This window comes from Microtus ochrogaster, chromosome 21 (assembly GCF_000317375.1).
Source record: "Microtus ochrogaster isolate Prairie Vole_2 chromosome 21, MicOch1.0, whole genome shotgun sequence".
Taxonomy (NCBI): domain Eukaryota; kingdom Metazoa; phylum Chordata; class Mammalia; order Rodentia; family Cricetidae; genus Microtus; species Microtus ochrogaster.
In genome coordinates, this window is record NC_022022.1 from 15,758,330 (window position 1) to 15,776,985 (window position 18,656).

At 38.4% G+C, this 18,656-nt stretch overlaps 1 protein-coding gene across 2 annotated transcripts in view; it reads left to right on the plus strand.

Annotated features, from left to right (window-relative positions):
- Dpyd (dihydropyrimidine dehydrogenase) overlaps positions 1-18,656 on the plus strand; it is a 763,700-nt gene that overhangs the window by 41,565 nt on the left and 703,479 nt on the right. For both annotated transcript variants that reach the window (XM_005357199.2, XM_013350051.1), the window contains exon 2: positions 2,325-2,435. In XM_005357199.2, coding sequence (XP_005357256.1) covers positions 2,325-2,435 — 111 coding nt within the window. The remainder of the gene's footprint in view (positions 1-2,324; positions 2,436-18,656) is intronic.

The following is an 18,656-nucleotide window of genomic DNA, read 5'->3' on the forward strand; positions in this document are numbered from 1 at the left end:
AGAGAGAGAGACAGAGAGAGAGAGACAGAGAGAGAGAGAGAGAAATGAGCAGTTTTGAATCACTCGTTTTGCAGGCAAGCATGTTTTGCCTCCTTGGTGTTGCACGTCACACAATAGAGGAGTTGAGGGCACTGTGAGAGCCTGACCCACAGAATCAACAAAAGCCGGGATCATAGGGGCTCACAGAGACAGAAGTGGCAATTACGGAACCTGCGTGGATCTGCACCAGGTTCTTTGTGCGGATATTATGGTTGTTAGATTGGTGTTCTTGTGGATCTCATAACAGTGTGAGTGGGGTATCTCTGACTTTTTCTTGTGCCTGCTCTTGGAACCCTTTGCTTCCTCCTGGGTTTTTACATCCAGCCTTGTTAGGAAAGTTTTTTCCTAGTCTTACTGTGACTTGTTACAGAGAGAAGAATAAATTTAAAATGTTAAAAAAATCTCCAATTCTCTAACTCCCAGTGTTCTCAGTCTACGAGAGAAGAAATCTTTCATGATCAGTGTTGACTGCTCAGGAGATATTTGAGAGCTCGGAAGCAAAAAAGCAGATCTGGTCAGGGAGGTCTTTATAGAGAAGAGCTTTGAGGCAAATGTTCTTTTATGTCTCTTGCAGTAAAGGTCGCTACTATGATTTCTACTTCAAAACATTTATTTACTTATATCCAAATTAAAATTTCTAATTTCAACCATTTTGATTTTACATTTCTTACTAATGAAAAAAATCACAACCCGTTTCATTAAATACTTTAAACCTCTGTGTCTTGTCTATCCTTTTCTTGCGTGATTTTTATGTATGTGTGTGCTGTCCATGTGTATGTGCATAGCATGTGTGTGTTCACATGTCTGCTATGCACATTGTGTGCAGATGTGTGCAGATGTATGCAAATGTGTGTGTAGCTTCTCAGAGCTGATGCTAGGTGTTTTTTTTTTTTTTTTTTAAATAACCCTCTCCACTGTATTGAAGCAATATGTCTTGTCGAATCTGGATCTTACCAAGTCTAGGCATTCTTGCCAGCCAGCTTGCTTTGGAGATCCCAGTCACTGCTGCTGGAGGGCTGCAAATAATGGTACCCGCCGCCTGGCTATATACATGGGTCCTGACAAACTGAAATGCACAGCAAGGACTTCATTCATTGGTTGTATCCACAGCCATTTTTTTCTAATACTTTTCTCCTTTTTTTTCCCTCCTGCTATTACATATTGCTTTTCACCATGTCAAAATTGTTCAAAGATATTAGCAAAAATGTTGACTAGGTTCAACTGAAACATTTGTCATTGGAGATTTTCCTCTCTGGTGAAAATAAATTTCTTTTGCTTGTTGTTGGCCCCATTGGTTTATGACTATTATTATGGTTTCTTTTACTTTTGATATCATAAATATAATTACATCATTTTTCCATACACCTTTTCCTTCCAAAGCCCTTCCATATATCCTTAACATTTTTCACATTCATGTTTTTACATTAATTATTTTTACATGCATATGTTCATATGCATATACATATAATCATAAATATAACCTGCCCAAACTGTATAATGTTACTTGTATGTGTGTTTTCAGTGCCGACCATTTACTACTGGATAATTAATTCATGTGTTCTCCCCTGGAGAAGACTAATTTTCCCACCATCAGCTTTCCTTAATTTCCTGCATTTCTTTGTGTAAGGTTGGAACCTCATGGTTTTTCTTCTGTTCATTTTGACATGCCTATTGTTTTTGTTAAGCCCATGGTTAGGCAGTCAGGTTGGTGAAGCTTTGAGGCTATAAGTTTTGTCATTATTAGTAGACACAATTTCAGGGCACACACCCTGATCTTCTGACCTTTTAAATCTTCCCACTCTATCTTCTACAATGTTTCTTTAGCCTTAAATGTATGAATTTTTTAAAGGTGTTTCCCTTGTGCAAGAATTTTTTTTGAGAATTATTAGAAAGGAGATTAGAATTTACCATGTTCACATTTTATCCAGATAAGCTCGATTTATAGTAATGGTGTTTTATTTCTTTATTTGCTTGCTTTTGTTTTTAACAGCCTTGGTTCTTCTTAGCTTTTCCATATATATTCTTGTTTTTGATCTTCCTATATAGGTCCTGGTCTAAGTCTAATATTCTTTTTCTTCATTTTTTGAACATCTTTGTGTGACCTTTGAATTATTTTCTAATTTGTTTAGATTACATCTACTTCTTTTTTCTGTATCTCATGTGTCACGGGAGTTTTCACTTGTAACTAAGTTTCTCGGTGAAATAGGGTAATGCAAATGCAATTTTGATTCATTTTAATGCCAACATGGTTACTTATGTTTGCATATTGTTTTTCTTGTATTCAGAGTATCCTGGCTTTAAATCCTCGTATACAAGCTCATGCAACGCTGCGTTCCACTGTGGCCAAGAAACTAGACAAGAAACATTGGAAAAGAAATTCTGATAAGAATTGCTTTGTAAGTATCATTGATACCTGATTTAGTGCTGAAAATGACCTCACACATTGGACAATGTCTTTTGAATCCTTCAAAATGTAATTAATTATGTACAAAGTACTCCTGTGCTTTTGAAATACTTTAAACATTTTATATTTGAAAACAGTATCAAGCTAATATTTATTTTTTCTAAATTTGATTAACTTTAGCTTAAAATCGTTTTGCGCAATGGTGACATGGTGAAAGACATTCTGCGTCATAAGGTTCAGTGTCACTGTGGAAGGTGCAATATGTTCTTGGCGGACATATGACTAGCAAGTGTCCAGTGTAAATAGCCGACATTTCCAGGTTCTTATCTGCTTGTTGAGACCAGGAATCACTGTGTAACCCAGACTGGCCTCATATCACGTGATTCCTTCTATTCTCACCTCCTGAGTCCTAAGGTTGCAGCTTAAGTCACAACAGTCAGCTTTGAATCTTTCTTATCTGTGCCTATGTCACGATCACAGACTGTGAGGTCATGAGTGGATGTTAGATGTAACCTCAAAGGCAATCTTGAAGATGTTGTTTTATGGGCTACAAATGTTTTAAATGGGAAAGGAATTCCTTTTTCCTGGAATTCCCCCCAAAAATGATTTTTCCAAGATAATTAATGAGACTGTAGCCGGAGCTTGTTCGGTGTTTGTTCCTTGTATGTTTTATACATGCTGTTGCTTAAGATACATAACATTATTTTTACCCTCCTTAGTTCTCCTTCCATTGGGACTTGAGGACAGTCATCTGTGGATATGCTTAGCAATTGTTATGTTTTTCTTTCATGGGCCGTTCTGAAAAGGGTTTTGAAAACACCAAAAATACAGGCAGACTATAACATGAACAGATCTCCCAGACAGCTGCAGCCTTGAATTTGGGATTCTGTTTTTCCTGGAATACTCTTAGGAGCTCTGTTATTTACTAGGACATTTCCAGTACTGGTCTTTGAAAGGACACCAGGGTAGCTCACACTAGATCGTGTGATGACATATTGTGATCTTGTATAATGATGGCAACAATTGAAGAGCAATGAAAGCAGAATGGTATAGTTTGCAAACCTACCTGTTAAAGTCTATCAAGGATAACTCTCTCAATTCAAATATTTGAGAGCTATGATCCAAAGACATCAGATGACTTCCCAAGGACTTTTCATTCATAAACAATCTAACATGCTTTGGTCCAGATTCTATTTAGATATAGAAGTTTTTCTCTATTACAATTGTTATTATCACTACTGTCTTAGGAAAATGATCATTTTATTCCTGATGTGGTCTCATAATACAGTTTCTTATTTCGTATCTCCTAAGATATGCAATTGACAAAGGTAGTATTGCAATGTTTTCTTGACCCAGTATTTATTGTTTTAATTTGTAGAAAAGCAATCTCACAATATACGTGAGAATATTCATTAATATTTGTGTGATGTGATGGGACTATAATTTCAAAGCATCATTGTAAGGTAGCTTGAGTCATAAAGATGAATGGAGATTGTGATTAATGTGTTCACAGAGTTGAATCCTGCTGAGACCCTTCTACTTGTCTTATCAATGGTGTCTACTTCCTGTTTTCAATGATTTCTGTTTTCTTGTAGTCTGACTGTTCTACTAGCTTGTTTTAATCTGTTTACTTCTTTAAATTCTGTCTTTAAGTAACTACATTTTTGAGGTACTAAGGGTTAGTATTTCAACATACATATTTTACAGAGACACAATTCAACCTATAACAATAACTTTAAATTATCAAACACACTCAGTAATTCATCTTACAGTAATATGTCCTATGGAAAGAATTAAGAATTAGGTAAACATTAATTATGTAGAAAGAGGATTATTCTAGGCATTATTTATTCAGTAGAGAAAAAAAATGTAGAAGAAAATCCCCTGAATTCTAAATACTGAGTCTTGGTTAACTAAATTAAAGTAAATATATTCAGTGTTAAATTGTATGACCATTAAAATTATTTTTAAATACTTAATACACTGGGTTAAACAGTCACAATCTACATTACATGCAGAGCACATTAAATATCTCGTTATCTAATTGCAATTCTGTGTACTTATATACAACCATAACTTTGTGCATATCCATAAAGAATAAAAATGTCCATACAGTTATTAATGGTGGCTATCTTTGTGTTTTTGACATTTTGTGTATTTTGTATTTTATATGGTGAGTAAATATAAATGAGACAATAAGGTAAAAGCTTCCAATCTATGTAAAAATAGTAATAATCCGTTGTACAAGATCTGCTGAAGATGTAGATCACTGTTCATACTCCAGTGATTCTGATAGAATGAGAGAGAGCCGCAATGAAGTTCATTCCTGTAAGGGGATCAGGACCTATGGTTCAAGTTGATTCCCAGTTCGCCATCTGAATAAGCTTTTCTTCTTCTGCGTTAGCATCCTCTCTGTGCTGATGTAAAGAATTGCATGAAGTGGTTATCAACGTATGTGATTTGATTGTTACTTTCTATTCTGTCTGTACCTTTGGTAACACCAACAGAACTCTGTTTTCTCTAGTCCTGGGGAGTCAGTAAGACAGATAGCACTCAGAGAGGCAATACCTACTCTAGCCAAGAAGATACAGGAAAATGCCCACTAATGGGGCAAGTGGATAACCTGGACTCCCGCCTTGTCATGAGAATGTGAGATGGTGTCAGAGGCCAAGGAAAGATCTTAGAATTTGACGTGCAGACTAGACTGACCTTGAACTCCCCAAGACCCACCTACTTCAACCTTCAATGTACTCTTCTTAATCTGTGTACTCACACCCAGCATAGATGTGTTGTTAAAATTGGCTCTACCCCTTGCCTCCAGGAGGACATTGAAGAGCCTTCTAGTTCTGGCTGAGACTACGCAATATCATGGATGCATCTTGGCTCTGCCTTTTCCTCCTTCATTCTTCCTCTCCCTGTGGTTTTCCTGTAGAAAACTCAATTAATAAGGACATATGTCCAATCCCAAATCCAGTTTTGCCTCTAGGAAAATTATGTATCAGTGCTGAAATTTCAATTTTAGGACCTCACACACAGTATTGCTGCAGCTCTTCAATTTCTGTTTACTGGAAGACTGGTTCTTTCATAATCTCTCCCTCCCTTCCTCCACCCTCTTTCTCCTCTTTTCTGTGGTGTGTGTGTTTCTCTCCCCCTTCTTCTACCCTCTCTCCCTTTCTTTCCTGCTTTTCAAAACTATGTTATTAATTGAATCATCTCCTCTCTGTTTTAGTAGCGTCTTTAGTCAGATAATTCCTATATTTTGATCTCAAGCCAATCTTTCTATCTCTGTCATGATAAGCAAAGACTCACTGAATTCTCTTCTCACTGACCTGACAGGTATCTCAAATGGAAAATGCTGATGGTCGAATTATAAAATTACCATCTTGCCCCTGAAATTCTGTTCCCCAGAATTTCTGCCTTTATCTTCTCTGCTAGAATAAAATACTAAGAGTATATGATATCCTTATCACCACTCCTTTAGGTCTCTCTGGTGGCCTTGAGACTAGCTTCAATACTATCCCCTTCCCAAGTGGAGTCTATTTTTAAGAATTAGCACAGCTGAGGTCTACTTTAAAAGTTCTTTGCTGACAATCTGCCAGGGCTTTTCCTGTTCTCTTGTAACTTGCAGAATTTCCTTTGCTGATCAATCTCAGTGAAGATGCCTCTGGGAACTCTATGTCAAATTCTGCTTGCTCTTTACCCATTTTTTGGGGGATTTCCTTGTTTGGCTTTTCTCCCCAGGATTTGCTAGTGGTACACTCCTTTTGCTCCTAGTTTCTTCATTGTCTTCCTTTTGCCTGTGAGTCTGTAAAGCCCAGCAGAGCAACTAATTTTATATTCCACTTGTCTTGCTTTTCTTCTTACCTTGACCCCAGCTTCTTGAATGGCACTTGGAACATAGTAGGGACTTAACATATAACTATTGAATGAATATTTGAATGAACAAATGAACAAAACTGTTATTTTCCTAATTCTTAATTAGACTGGACATTAGAATTACATATTTTCTCATGTTGCAGCAATTGGCAGTTCTTTGTGGATGTCTTGTTGCTGCGTTTGATTTCTGAGGAATGTGGATCCCTCAGATTATTCACTTTAGTTTATTCATGATGATATCTAGGCTGAAAAATAAATAAATATTTACTTAGACTCATTCAAATTACTAATGTCCTTACCGGTATTTCACCTCACATTCTTAGAGAAGCCAAATTGGGGCTAGAGAGATGGTTCAGATGTTAAGAGCACTGGCTGCTTTTCTAGAGGTCCTGAGTTCAATTCCCAGCATCCATATGGTGGGTCACAACCATGTATAATGAGATCGGATGTTCTCTTCTTGCCTGCAGGGAAATACCCAGATAGAAAACCATATACATAATAAATAAATAACTCTTTAAAAAGAAGAAAATACAAACGTGTTTATGGAAACTGATATACTTGAGAAGTTCAAGAAGGTGTGGGTTGTGTTGCTTCTGACGTTATCCCAGAAGACAGACAGAATGGAGACTTGAGCATTGATTTGACTAGGGTCAGCCTTCTGTTAGAAAGTCATTGACCAATCACAGGGCATATCCAGGTCATGCTTGGGTTTCTTTGAAATCCTGGATAACGTTTTAGGGAGTTAGTGTGTAGTCCTCATTCCCTACTTAACTTCCCTCCATCTTTCTACTCACTTAACTGATGCCTGAAACAGTCATGCTTTCAGGCGCCATATTGAATGCTACTGAGAGATGAAAAAAAACTACAAAAATATTGTATTTTTTAAAGACAGACTCTAATTTTGTTTTAACAAGCAGATGATTGGCTTCTAGGAGTACAGGAGTTGTTTTGTCCCAGTGATGACCATTTTGAAATTTTTTGCCCAAGAATTTCACTATTTGGCAGCTTGCTGGCTTTCTATTACTAATTGGAAATTCTGAATTATGTAGGGAATTTAGGCTGGCAAATACATTTGGACTGGGAAATGAAGCACAAGGCAGTTATTCCCAATATCTTTTAAGCAGGTGTTCCATAACCACTGTTTATTTTTGACATTTTGAAAACGTCGAACTGTCCTAATTACATAAATATTTTGCAGTCATTTTCCATGAGCAATTTTTGAAGACCAGAAAATATTGTGAATCATAAATTTTATCTCAGGTGGAAAAAAAATGAAGCATGGTTAAGCACAGTGGGTCATTTGTTTTTAGACTCTCAGTGAATTTATTCAAATTTGTGACACATAGTAGGTACTCACATCTAAAAAAGATGGTGAAAATTTAATGCCCAGTTAAAGTTTGTTATTTCAGGTCCCATGTCTAAATTCTTGCTTTTTAACCTTCAGAATCACTTTGTGTGGTAGTCATTATATTTTATCTCCACTCCTAGATGGAGAACCATGTACAAGGAGGCCCAAGAAGCCTGACTAACAGAGAACTAAACATTGAACCCATGTAATATGGCAAGAGAGCTCTTTAAGCAGAGTACTTTACATGAAGCAATAAAAGTCAGCCATTGACCTTCCTTTAAAGACAATGAAACTGAATAAGGAATTTTTACTTTTGGACATAGATATTTTTCCTTGTGTGTGTGTGGCTTCTTTTCCTATTTATCACCCATTAGAATAGGCTAGGGATTCTGTCATTCATCAGTTGGAATAAATATGAGTACAGTATAGACCTTACCAAGGATCTGTCATATTCTGATGAAAAACACAGACATTAATAAAAAGTTACAATACTATTTCAAAGAAAGAACAATATGTTGATTTTAATTGTCAAGTAAATTTGTCTTCAGCTGGATGATTGTGGGATTTAGTGTAGGAGATGGGTTTCATGGGAAATATTGAAGGCGCCGATCTCTGGGACTATTCAGAAAGTTGGATGATAAATAATGAAGAAGAGGGTAAGGGAGTTGGTAGTGGAGTGTAGGTGTGGAGATATTTAGAATTAGAAAGCATGCCATGATGGTTGGGGGAAGAGTTTGGTGGTAAAATGTTTGCTCTGCCAACACAAGAATCTGACTTCCAGTCCCAGAGCTCACTAATACAAGACAGGCATGGTGAAACATGCTTGTAATCCCAGAGCTGTGGAGGAAGAGACAGGCAATCCCTTTTTCAATGGCTCTAGCCAGTCTGATTGGCAAGTTCTAGATCGAGGAGGAATTCTGTCTCAAAGAGAAAGACTGTGGAGAGCCCTTAAAAGTTGACACCTGACGTTTTCTTCTGACCTTCACATGCCTGCTTATTGCTTATTCATTTGATACACTCAAACCCAAACATATAACATATATATACATATATACATATATACATATATATATATATGCACAAAATGTATGGCTTTGAAATTGAATTTGTTTGTCCATTGTTTATAAGCTATATTGATGGGAAATAATGAGTCCAGCATGTAATCTTTTGAACTTAAGATATGAAAATAAAGGATTTTGAAACATCAGTAGGCATAGATAATTAGAAGCCTGTGGGTAGAATTTTCCCAGACCAGTGTGTGGCATTGGGGAAGGAAAAATGGTATATCCTGAGATTCGGGCAGGCGAGACACTAGCTACAGATAGTCAATATATAGGGCTAGCCAAAGGCTAATCAATAATAGATTATCATAGAAATGAACAAAAAAATATAGGTAGGTCAATGCCTGTTTCCCTTAGCACTAGATCATATAGGGCTTTGTGTGGCACCGAACCTCTTGCTCCCAAAGAAGAACAGGTAGAGTTGAGAAAGTGGCTTAAAAAACAATCATGGGAGGTGAAATGATCTTAAAAGGGCATAGGCAGAGAGTGCCTATAGGGGGAGATGAAAACCATTTGTTTCCCTCCTAATGTGTGATTTCATATGTTCCGAAAGAGGCTCATTTATAATCTTTTACAATTATGCTTACGATTTGCCTCGTCTTCTGGGCCTTCTTATTTTCCCCCTTCTCTGGTTTGCCTGGTCACTGGATGACACCCACTTCTATTGTTAAAGTTCTAAGGGATTCATTCACTCTTATTTGGTTAGCTAGCTCTGTGGCATTGGAGGATGCAAGATGGAATATGAGTTCCAGTTCTGGTCTACCATATTCCCAGTTCGCGTTCCTAATTGTAAACTTTCCAACCTCATGAGCTTTGCATCACCTTGTGAGGAAGTGACCCCTTTCTACCTTGCCTCTTCTTGGACCACATTGTCAAAGAATTCTCAGAGCTTGCATTTTTGATTGTTGACAAGCTTTCTTATAAAAATAGATTTACTTTAAGCCTGATATCCTGAAATTAACGAAAAATAAACAAGATTCTTTTCTTTGTAACTTGCCAAACCTCCTTTTGTTGATAGAAAAGACAGTGTTTGTGTAGTGAATGCTATTATGTGACTAAATACTCAGGGATGCCAGGAAGGTTACTTGTTTTGTTTTCCTCCAGATGTACTTAATCTCTACCCCCTTGGTAATTTTTGTGAGTAACTTTGTTTCTGTTGCTTTGTCTAGCCCTTTCCACTTAATTTTTCTGGCCTGCCATGATATATTCAGCATGAGTGAGTGAGTGAGTGAGTGAGTGAGTGAGTGAGTGAGTGAGTGAGTGAGTGAGTGAGTGTGTGTTTGCCTTGCCTATTTATATTCTGAAGAAGGACATTGAATGTCTTGCTCTATCACTCTCAACCTTCACTTGACATAAGTAAGGTCTGTCACTGAATCAGGAGCTAGGCTGGTGGCCAGCAATCCCCAGAAATCCTCCTTGTCTCTGTACTTTACAGAGCTGGGGTTAAGTGCCTGCTTTTTTAAAACCAGGTAGTATTAGGGATTTGAACTTGAATTCTCATGCTTAAGCAGCAAGCTTTTTTACCTGCCGAGCCATCTTCCCATCTCTTCCCACCCACAGTAATTCTTTATGAGTCTTTCTCACCCTCCTCTGCCCCAGACACCAGATTCTTGCCTGTCACCCACCTTTTTATTACTCTGAAGGCCTTGAGTGGTGTGCAAGTCACTGTGATGTTACACTGGGTAATAGAGCTCAGGATACTTCATGTCTCAGGCCTCTTTCTCAGGGATTCAGATAGCTCCTAAGTCATAGAGTCTCTGTCTGCTGACTGCCACACAGATGTTGGCCAGGCATCTGTGAAGAGCCTTGGGAGTAATCCTGAAACCTTTTCCTCCAGCATTTACTTGTCTTTTGTTCCTCTCCCGACTCCCTGCCATTAAAATATTAATGTGATCTGTGTTGAAAGGTGAAAAGTTGAGAGAAATTTGCCATTTCCTTGGCTCACATTTCCTCTTCTAGCTACTGTGAATCACCCAGGTTCATTTCTCCTCCCCTGAAACTTTGATTTCCATCTTTCCAACTGTCGTGGAAATGCTATTTATGAGTTTTGCCATTATTTTTCCTTTCTTGAGGAAAAAAAGTTTCGAAAAGTCTAGTGTAGGTATTTTATTTTGTTTTCTGAGGAGTTTCACTGCTAAGAACCTGAATAATCTGGAACTGAATATGGGTTCAGACTGGCCTTGAACCCATAGAGATTGACCTGTCTCTGCCTTGTACGTGCTGGGATGTGCTCACCATGGTTCACCTTTTTTTTCTTTCTAATCTTGAAATATTATTTTATTAATTAATTATGTGTATGTGTGGGGGTACATTCATGTTTGAATACAGGTGCTCAAGGAGGTCAGAAGGCAACAGGAAGCATGCCATCTGCCTTATCTGGTGTTGGGACCCAAATTTGGGTCTTCTGCAAGAGCAATAAATGGTCTTAACTGATGAGCTAACTCTCTAGCATTTTCTCTTCTTTTCCTCTCCTTCTTTCCTCTTTGTTGATCAGGATCTATGAGTCTGGTCTAGTAGTAAATATGAGCAAATTTTATTGAAATGTTCATGACATGAAATACTTAATATTTTCACTCCTTATGAATTTATAACATATTCATCATGCACAAGGCATTTTTAAAGTATCTAATTAAAATGCCTCATTCGGATGATGTCTCATAATTCAGTTTCTTATATATTTTTTCTGTGTCTGTCCCCCAAAGCAAGTATATTTCATTTCTGTGTTCTCATGTTCCAAAAAGTAGGGACTGTGCAAAAATAGGATTCGATTGTGTGATATATGCTGCTGTATTCTATAACAGTTTGAGGGACAATGGTGATTGAGAAGAAGAAGAGTATGGAGGGGGAGTCAATGGTGGTAAATCCTGATTAAATTACCTACAATGATAACTAAACTGGAGTCATTGACCAACGGCTGTGGGCCACTGCTGCCCCATGTATTTATTCTGCATTAGTCCTTCCCTTCTTCATTTTTCTTTCCATAGCAATTGGCAGCTAACACACAATGTCTCCTAATGAATGGTTTGTCTCCTAATTAGAACATCAGGTCTATAAGGACCTGTTGTTTTCATAGCTGAACCCTCAGCACCTGGATTGGTGCTCTGTGTGTATGACTAAGTGCTTAGTAAATGGTAACTAACTAGAATATTAACTATATTCCTGGACTATGCTAAAGCCTGTTCTTGGCACTGATATTCTAGATGTAATCTTATGGTACTTACATTATGGCAGATGATAATATTACTGTTTTGTTTTACACACACACCACTGATTGTCATGAGTATGGTCATCTATTTAGAGGAACATGTATCCTGCAAATGAAGGGATTGCTAAGTGATATATATATAGTACCTAAGCCATCAATTTTCAACCTGTGGATCCCAATTCCTTTGGGGCTGAAACACCCTTTCACAGGGCTTGACTAAGACCCTGCATATCCGATATTTATATTACAGTTCTTAATGGTAGAAAAATTATAGTGCAGAAGTGGCAATAAAAATACTTTTATGTGGGAGTCACCACATAAAATATGAGGAACTGTATTAAGGGTCACAGAATTAGGAGGCTGAGAACCACTGACCTAAGTGATAAAGCTAGAACCACTGACTTCATGAGTCTCCTCCCTGCATACTGAAACCTATATTGGTTTCCTTTTGAAAACATTTTTCATGTATAGTCCTCATTTATAAAAATTCACCTGGACTGCTTTGAGAACTCAGATTAAAGCCTGAAGTGTGGTTTGTTCTCCATTGACAGCACACGAAGTGTGAATTCTGAGGAGTGTCTGAATACCTTGGTGCATTAGCCCAAAAGTCAAAATGAGTGACTTTCTATGCAGTGACCCTTCCTAAAGAATTTACTTTTTTTTTTAAAAAAAATGTTTGCTTTTGTTTATTGAGAGAAGGCTCCTCTATGTATTCTTGACTGTGCTGGAACTCACTCTATAGACCAGGTTGGACTCGAACTCAGAGATCTATCTGCTTCTGACTCCCAAGTGCCGGGATTAAGTGCATGGCTTGATACATAATTTACTTATAGTTTAACACTTTTCATATGTCTCCCCAATTTAAAATTCATCCATTTTAAATGCTCGGCACACTCAAAACATCAACTTGAATCTCACTTGTAGGTATTTATTAATTACCAAACTGAAGATCTCGTAGGCATCAGTCACTGTGGCCTGCAATGGAGATGAAGGCACAAGCCCTATTTGCCTTGACAGCATACACACATTCATCCCTGCATTAAACTTGTGTTCACAGTTCAATTTTGTTAGTAAGTCTGCCATGATAGTTGTAGAGGAAATACATAGCTTGGCTTCAGTATTCAAGACTGGCCTCCCTCAGAAAGCAGTTCTTAGGCTAAAATTAAAGATGGAAGTTGAAGAAGGAAGGCTACAAAGTGGGATCCTCTCAGGGTGGAAAATGTGCATGGGGGAAGACCTCCGAGGGAGCTGACTGAGCCAAAGGTCAAGAAGCAGCTGGAGTTCTGCAAGGAGTAGGATGTAGAGTTGAAGGAGGGCAGCAGTGAGTAGCGGTAGTGATGATCACAGCCAATTACACCTATTGACAAGGTCAAAAATCCGCTCATTTCGTTAAGAGAAGTGTGTGCTGGTTCATTAAGGAGGTGGGCTCCTTGCTTGATATCTGCTGTAGTTTAGTGTTGGTCAAATATTATGTTCTCACTGTGAAAGCGACTTTCTTTGATGCTTCCTTCCACATGGAATGGTATGGCTAGAGATTTATTCTCCAAGTAGACACATGCAATAAAACAGTAGCTGCCTAAAGAGAAGAACAGTGTTAACTCTTGATATCCAGAGGCTGTTGCAAAACAGCGATGTTCAATTATTTATTTCAGGCCACTCACAATTTTCTCTACATCCAAGTGGCACACAAATTAAACTCGTTTGTAATTGTCTGCCATCAGCCCTGTTACTTTTCTTCTGTTCTTCTCTGGTTTGAAATTTCTTTAATGGTTGGACAATTTTTCCCTTCCTTTATTGTTAATCAGAATAGAGTCTAGACCTAGTCCTGGTTCACATGAAGCTGAAGAAAAGTCTCCAGAAGTAAATTTCAATAAGCTTTATTTGCAAAAGAAGAAGAAAATCTTCTTTATTATGATCTGCCTTGTCGTTGAGGTTGGAATTATAGGGAGGCAGTCAGAGGATCAGTATTCAGCTGTAGACAGGTTGGTTAAGAGTCTGACATCTGGAGATCAACAACTAGGGTTCACATAATGCTTTTGTCATTTACTAGTTGCACGATTTTCACTAAAGCCCATTTCTTTCCACTTCCCTTTCTTTGTCTGTACATGAAGATACTAATAAAGTCAATGCAGTAGGTGAAACTAGAGAATGTGTGAATACATGAAACCCATCAGCCATGTAACCCTCCGTGAAAACTGGTGCGGATGAGAATTAGCACTTGGGGTTGTTAGTGCGGGTAGATTTCTGTTGCTGTAAAGGTGGAGCCGCAGGTAGGTCCTTCATGACAGTTGACATAGCAACGCAGAATAGAGGAAGGACATGGGAGGAAGGTAATGGGAGGAACTGAAGGTGATGATTGGCAACGGACTATTTCTTCCATGAAGGAATGCCCTTGAAAGAAACTGCACCTTGGGTAAGGCTGATTAACTGATAGAAATTCAGTGATTGTGGCCAATTTGGAATGTTGCAGGTCTGGAGCCCAATTACAATTTATCTTGGGTTATTTTTAGCCCTCTCAACAGCCTTTCTTGCAGACTTCTGCCTGTGACTGAACATTCTTGTGACTCTCAGTTGAAACCTTTTGGAATGTATTAACAGATCCCTCGTTTCCACCATCCAAACAGCTAAGAATGCCCTCGGATCGTATCTTCAGTCTATAGCAGAAGTTCTTGTGCTTTGCTGTAACCTTGTGCACCTGATGCTTCCAAGGCTTGGAAGGCGTCATCAACTTTGATTTTCTTTCTTTCTGTTAGTCTAAACACTTCGACAAACTGTTCCCGTGTTGGGACATGGAATTTGATACAACTTGAATCTGTGTTTCTGTGTAATGTCTATCTTTTATCCTCTTTGAGATGAGAATTGTTTTTGTATTAGTATCTCCATTGTCCAAAATTTCTTGGCTGTAAAGTGGTACTGTACATACCAACACACCCATACAGTGCACACACACTCAAACACACACACACATACACACACAGAAAGCGATAGAGTATTTATTTTGAGTTTCACCTTATATAAATGAAATTGCAGTACATTATTTTCTATAAACATTTTTCTAAATTCCTTTAATAATAAATCTTCAGGTAGTAGTCCAGCTCAGTTTTCACTGTAGGCTACCTCTCTGCATCCCATGGATGTGGGAAAAGGGGATCCCACCCTGACTGCACGTAGTTCAGCCTGTCTGGGAGCTCTTGATGGGCTAGTCAGTGTGTGTGAAATGTGAGCCTCTTTCAGACTCTCAGCATCTGATACAGAGCTTTCTCTTCGAAGAAGTTATTCATACAGGCCGCATAATGTCCTAAAAATACTGAGATGGGATCCAGAAGATCTGGAACCAAATTGCGTTGATTTGTTTACACAGAAATTCTTTGCATAATCATAAATATTAAACTGGAATTGCATGATGTATTGTAGGTCAATAAGTGCTATATAATAAAGCAGATGTGTGTTAAGATATGGCTGCAAAACAGAATATGTATATTTTAGACGATATTAATGAAGCATATTACTGTATTTGCAAATAAGAAATATCTTTGCATATGGGAAAATAGAGTGCTCCGAACAAAAGAAATCAGCTAAATTGTCTTTAGAGCCTAATGGTATATTTTACCTTTGCAAAACACTTATTTGGTGCTCATAGCAAATAAATATGCGAGTTTTGCTGTTTTCCAGAATGGGCATACAATGGCAGCTGTCTTTCTAATCGCTCATCTATTCAAACGCTAATCGGTGGTACCCACGTAGAATGCTAGAAGCCTGAATAGGTAGACAATGACAGCCGCGTTTTAATCACAGTCCTATTCAGGCACTAATCGGAGTGATGATTAAGGGACATTAGAAGGAGCACTTTGACATCTGATCCTTTGAACTGGCGTCTGTGCAGCCTGCACTACACGCGGCTTACTTGGCCAGACCAATTTCCTTAAATAAAGTGCCGTGATTTCCAATGTAGGAAATATTACATTAGAGCCTATTGAAATGATTAGGAATTGAGGAGCTTTTCTTTTATTGGGGATGCAGTGTGTGCTGTGTACTCACAAAACCGAGAGCATTAATATTGCATGCAGTCCTCTGAGTAGAGGGGACCATAGAGAAATAGCTTGAAAAGAGCTCACTACAGTCATGCACCTTCAATTGAATGTGAGCTGACATGTGCAGCTCTCCTTTATTGAAGTTTGTGAATTTTGAAATACTTGGATTTCCATATGCCCTAATCCAGGTGGGTACATTTTAACTGCATGGCGTGTTTGTTTCCTGTACATAAGGGTGTGTTTTCAGTGTTACTTAGCTATAGTTCCTCTAATTAAGAAGTTAATTGGATGGGTGGGGTCATGAGGCCCTACCCCTCGCTGACTACCTATTGACAAATGATAACTGCGGAGGGAAGTCTATCTTCTTTAGGATTATGGTCCCTGGTAGGTTGCCTACATTCTAATGGATGACTTTACACCCATGTGCCTGTGAGCATCACTAGTAGGACTCAGTGGGCTCTTAAGAATTGGGCACACGAATGCAGGAGAAGGATCCAGGAATCGGGGAGGTCTGTAAGGAAGGAGCTGGAGGGGAGAAGGGTGTGAATATGACCTACTTGAATTTTGTGTAGGTATAAAATTATACAGAAGTAATTAAAAGAGTATTTTTAAAAACTTAATTGTTGGTCTGCATAGAAGGTTGACTGGTGAAGGGAATGCATTGCCTTTGCAGAGGACCCGAGTTTGAATCCCAGCCCCAACCTTAGGTCACTGGGCAGCTAGCAACTTCCTGTGACTCCAGCTCCAGGTCATACAACACCTTCCTCTGGCCTGCACAGGCATCCCAACTAACATGCATGTACTCTCCTACAGATACATGCATATGTATAATTAGAAATAAAAGTAATTTTTAAAAAAAGGTAGTCTATTGTGTTATACCCTATGCTCATGGCCATGCGGTGATCAGTCTTTAGCTTCTTATAATGGAATCTTTCTCTTTTCTCCCAATGTTTCTGACATAAATTTTAATGTTTCTAGCCTGTTTCCCAGAATACTACCTGTGACTGCTACCAAAGATTTCCACAACTACTCAGCATTTGCATATCAGACCCTTGGCTGAAATGTCACCAGCAGTGTTTGAATAGAGAAGACATAACCACAGCTCTCACTTAAAATGGGATAAGAGATGATGTGTTTTGCTGCCAAACATCAGTAGCCATGGCCCAGGAACACTCATTGTCTTTGCTCTTAATTCCCTCTTCTGATGGCACAATTTTCTGACAGTATAGTGAGTTTATCAGATAGGCAGGTTATGGGAATGTGGGAAAATTATTATAGATTCCAAATGCCTTACTGTTTCTAACTGTTGTTTTCATGGAAGTTAATGGTGTACTAAGAAGACATTCCATGGATTTTGACTGTTGGTTGAAAAGATGTAATGTCAGACACAGAAGGGGGAAAGAAATGTGTGCATATCCATATGTATGTACTTTATGTATGGTGAGGAAAATCTTTGCTTCCATCCCATATCTTATATGTCTGAGCCACGGGAGTTGAAGCAACAAAAAACAGAGAAGCAGCAAAGAAAAACATAAATCTTCACAAGATGTTAATATTTGACATTTCATGGCCAAAGGACTTTATAGAAAAGGATTGTAGACTGAAATATTCAGTAGATCCAAGGTCTACACAACATTTTGCCAGAGCTAATTAATTTTAAATGACATCACCAAGGAGAAGGGAGTTGGACTTCTGCAGGTACTGATTCATGAGAGGATGCATAGATGCGGAAGATAAGGATTGTTTTAGTCCAACCTGGTGTTGATCTGTCTGCCGTGATAAGTGTTCTTATCCTGGAGAGGAGAGATAGGACAATTTCAGAAGAGGTAACCCATTTGCTTTAAAGTAGTTTGGAAGAAGGCAAAGAGAGCTCTCCCACTCCTTAAATGTCCTTGGGACATGATGGCAGAGTTTGGGATAAGGTCTTCAGACTGCCAAAGGAAAGGACAGAGATTCTATTCTCAACTAAATTGTGATGAATACACCATGCTGTGTGCATCAAGATCCAGGTTACTCCCAACAAAACATCCCAATGTGGGAGCGGCCACATTAACATTCTACACATACACAATAAAAGTCACAACCAGTACATTTACTAAATACACTGGTGGGGGCATCAGGTAGGCAGGGAGGAGCATAGTGGGGAAAACTGCCTGGTTTCAGAAACTATCTTTTGACATTCTTAGCAAGCTAGTGGCATGTCAAGAATGCATTTCAAAGGTTTTACCTGATAGTGAAAACGATGTAAGGTCAGACACAGAAGAGCACGATGATAGACCAAAGATAGATCTAGATAATTTGGCTCTGGATTTGTAACAGGCAGACTCCCAGGACAAAATTTATATCAGCCAATTAGCCTTATAAAATCCTGTATGTAGGGAACTTGAATTTGCTGGATCCCATCATGTATAGTCTCTACCCTGTGATGATTTCTTGTTTGAGGATTCTGGGTCAGGTTTTAGGACTGTACGACCATGTTGTATACCTCAGCCTTACTGGCTGGGCTCTGCTAGTTTTATTTTTGCTATTTGTCTATGATTCTTTGACTCTCAGTTTAGCCATGCAAATCAAGAAACCTGATCAGTCTTTTTTGGAGAAATTCTCTTCCATCCAGAAATGTTTGAGAGAAGAACTCAAACTCATGTTAAAGGGTTGCCATGTAGATGTGTGTGTGTGTGTGTGTGTGTGTGTG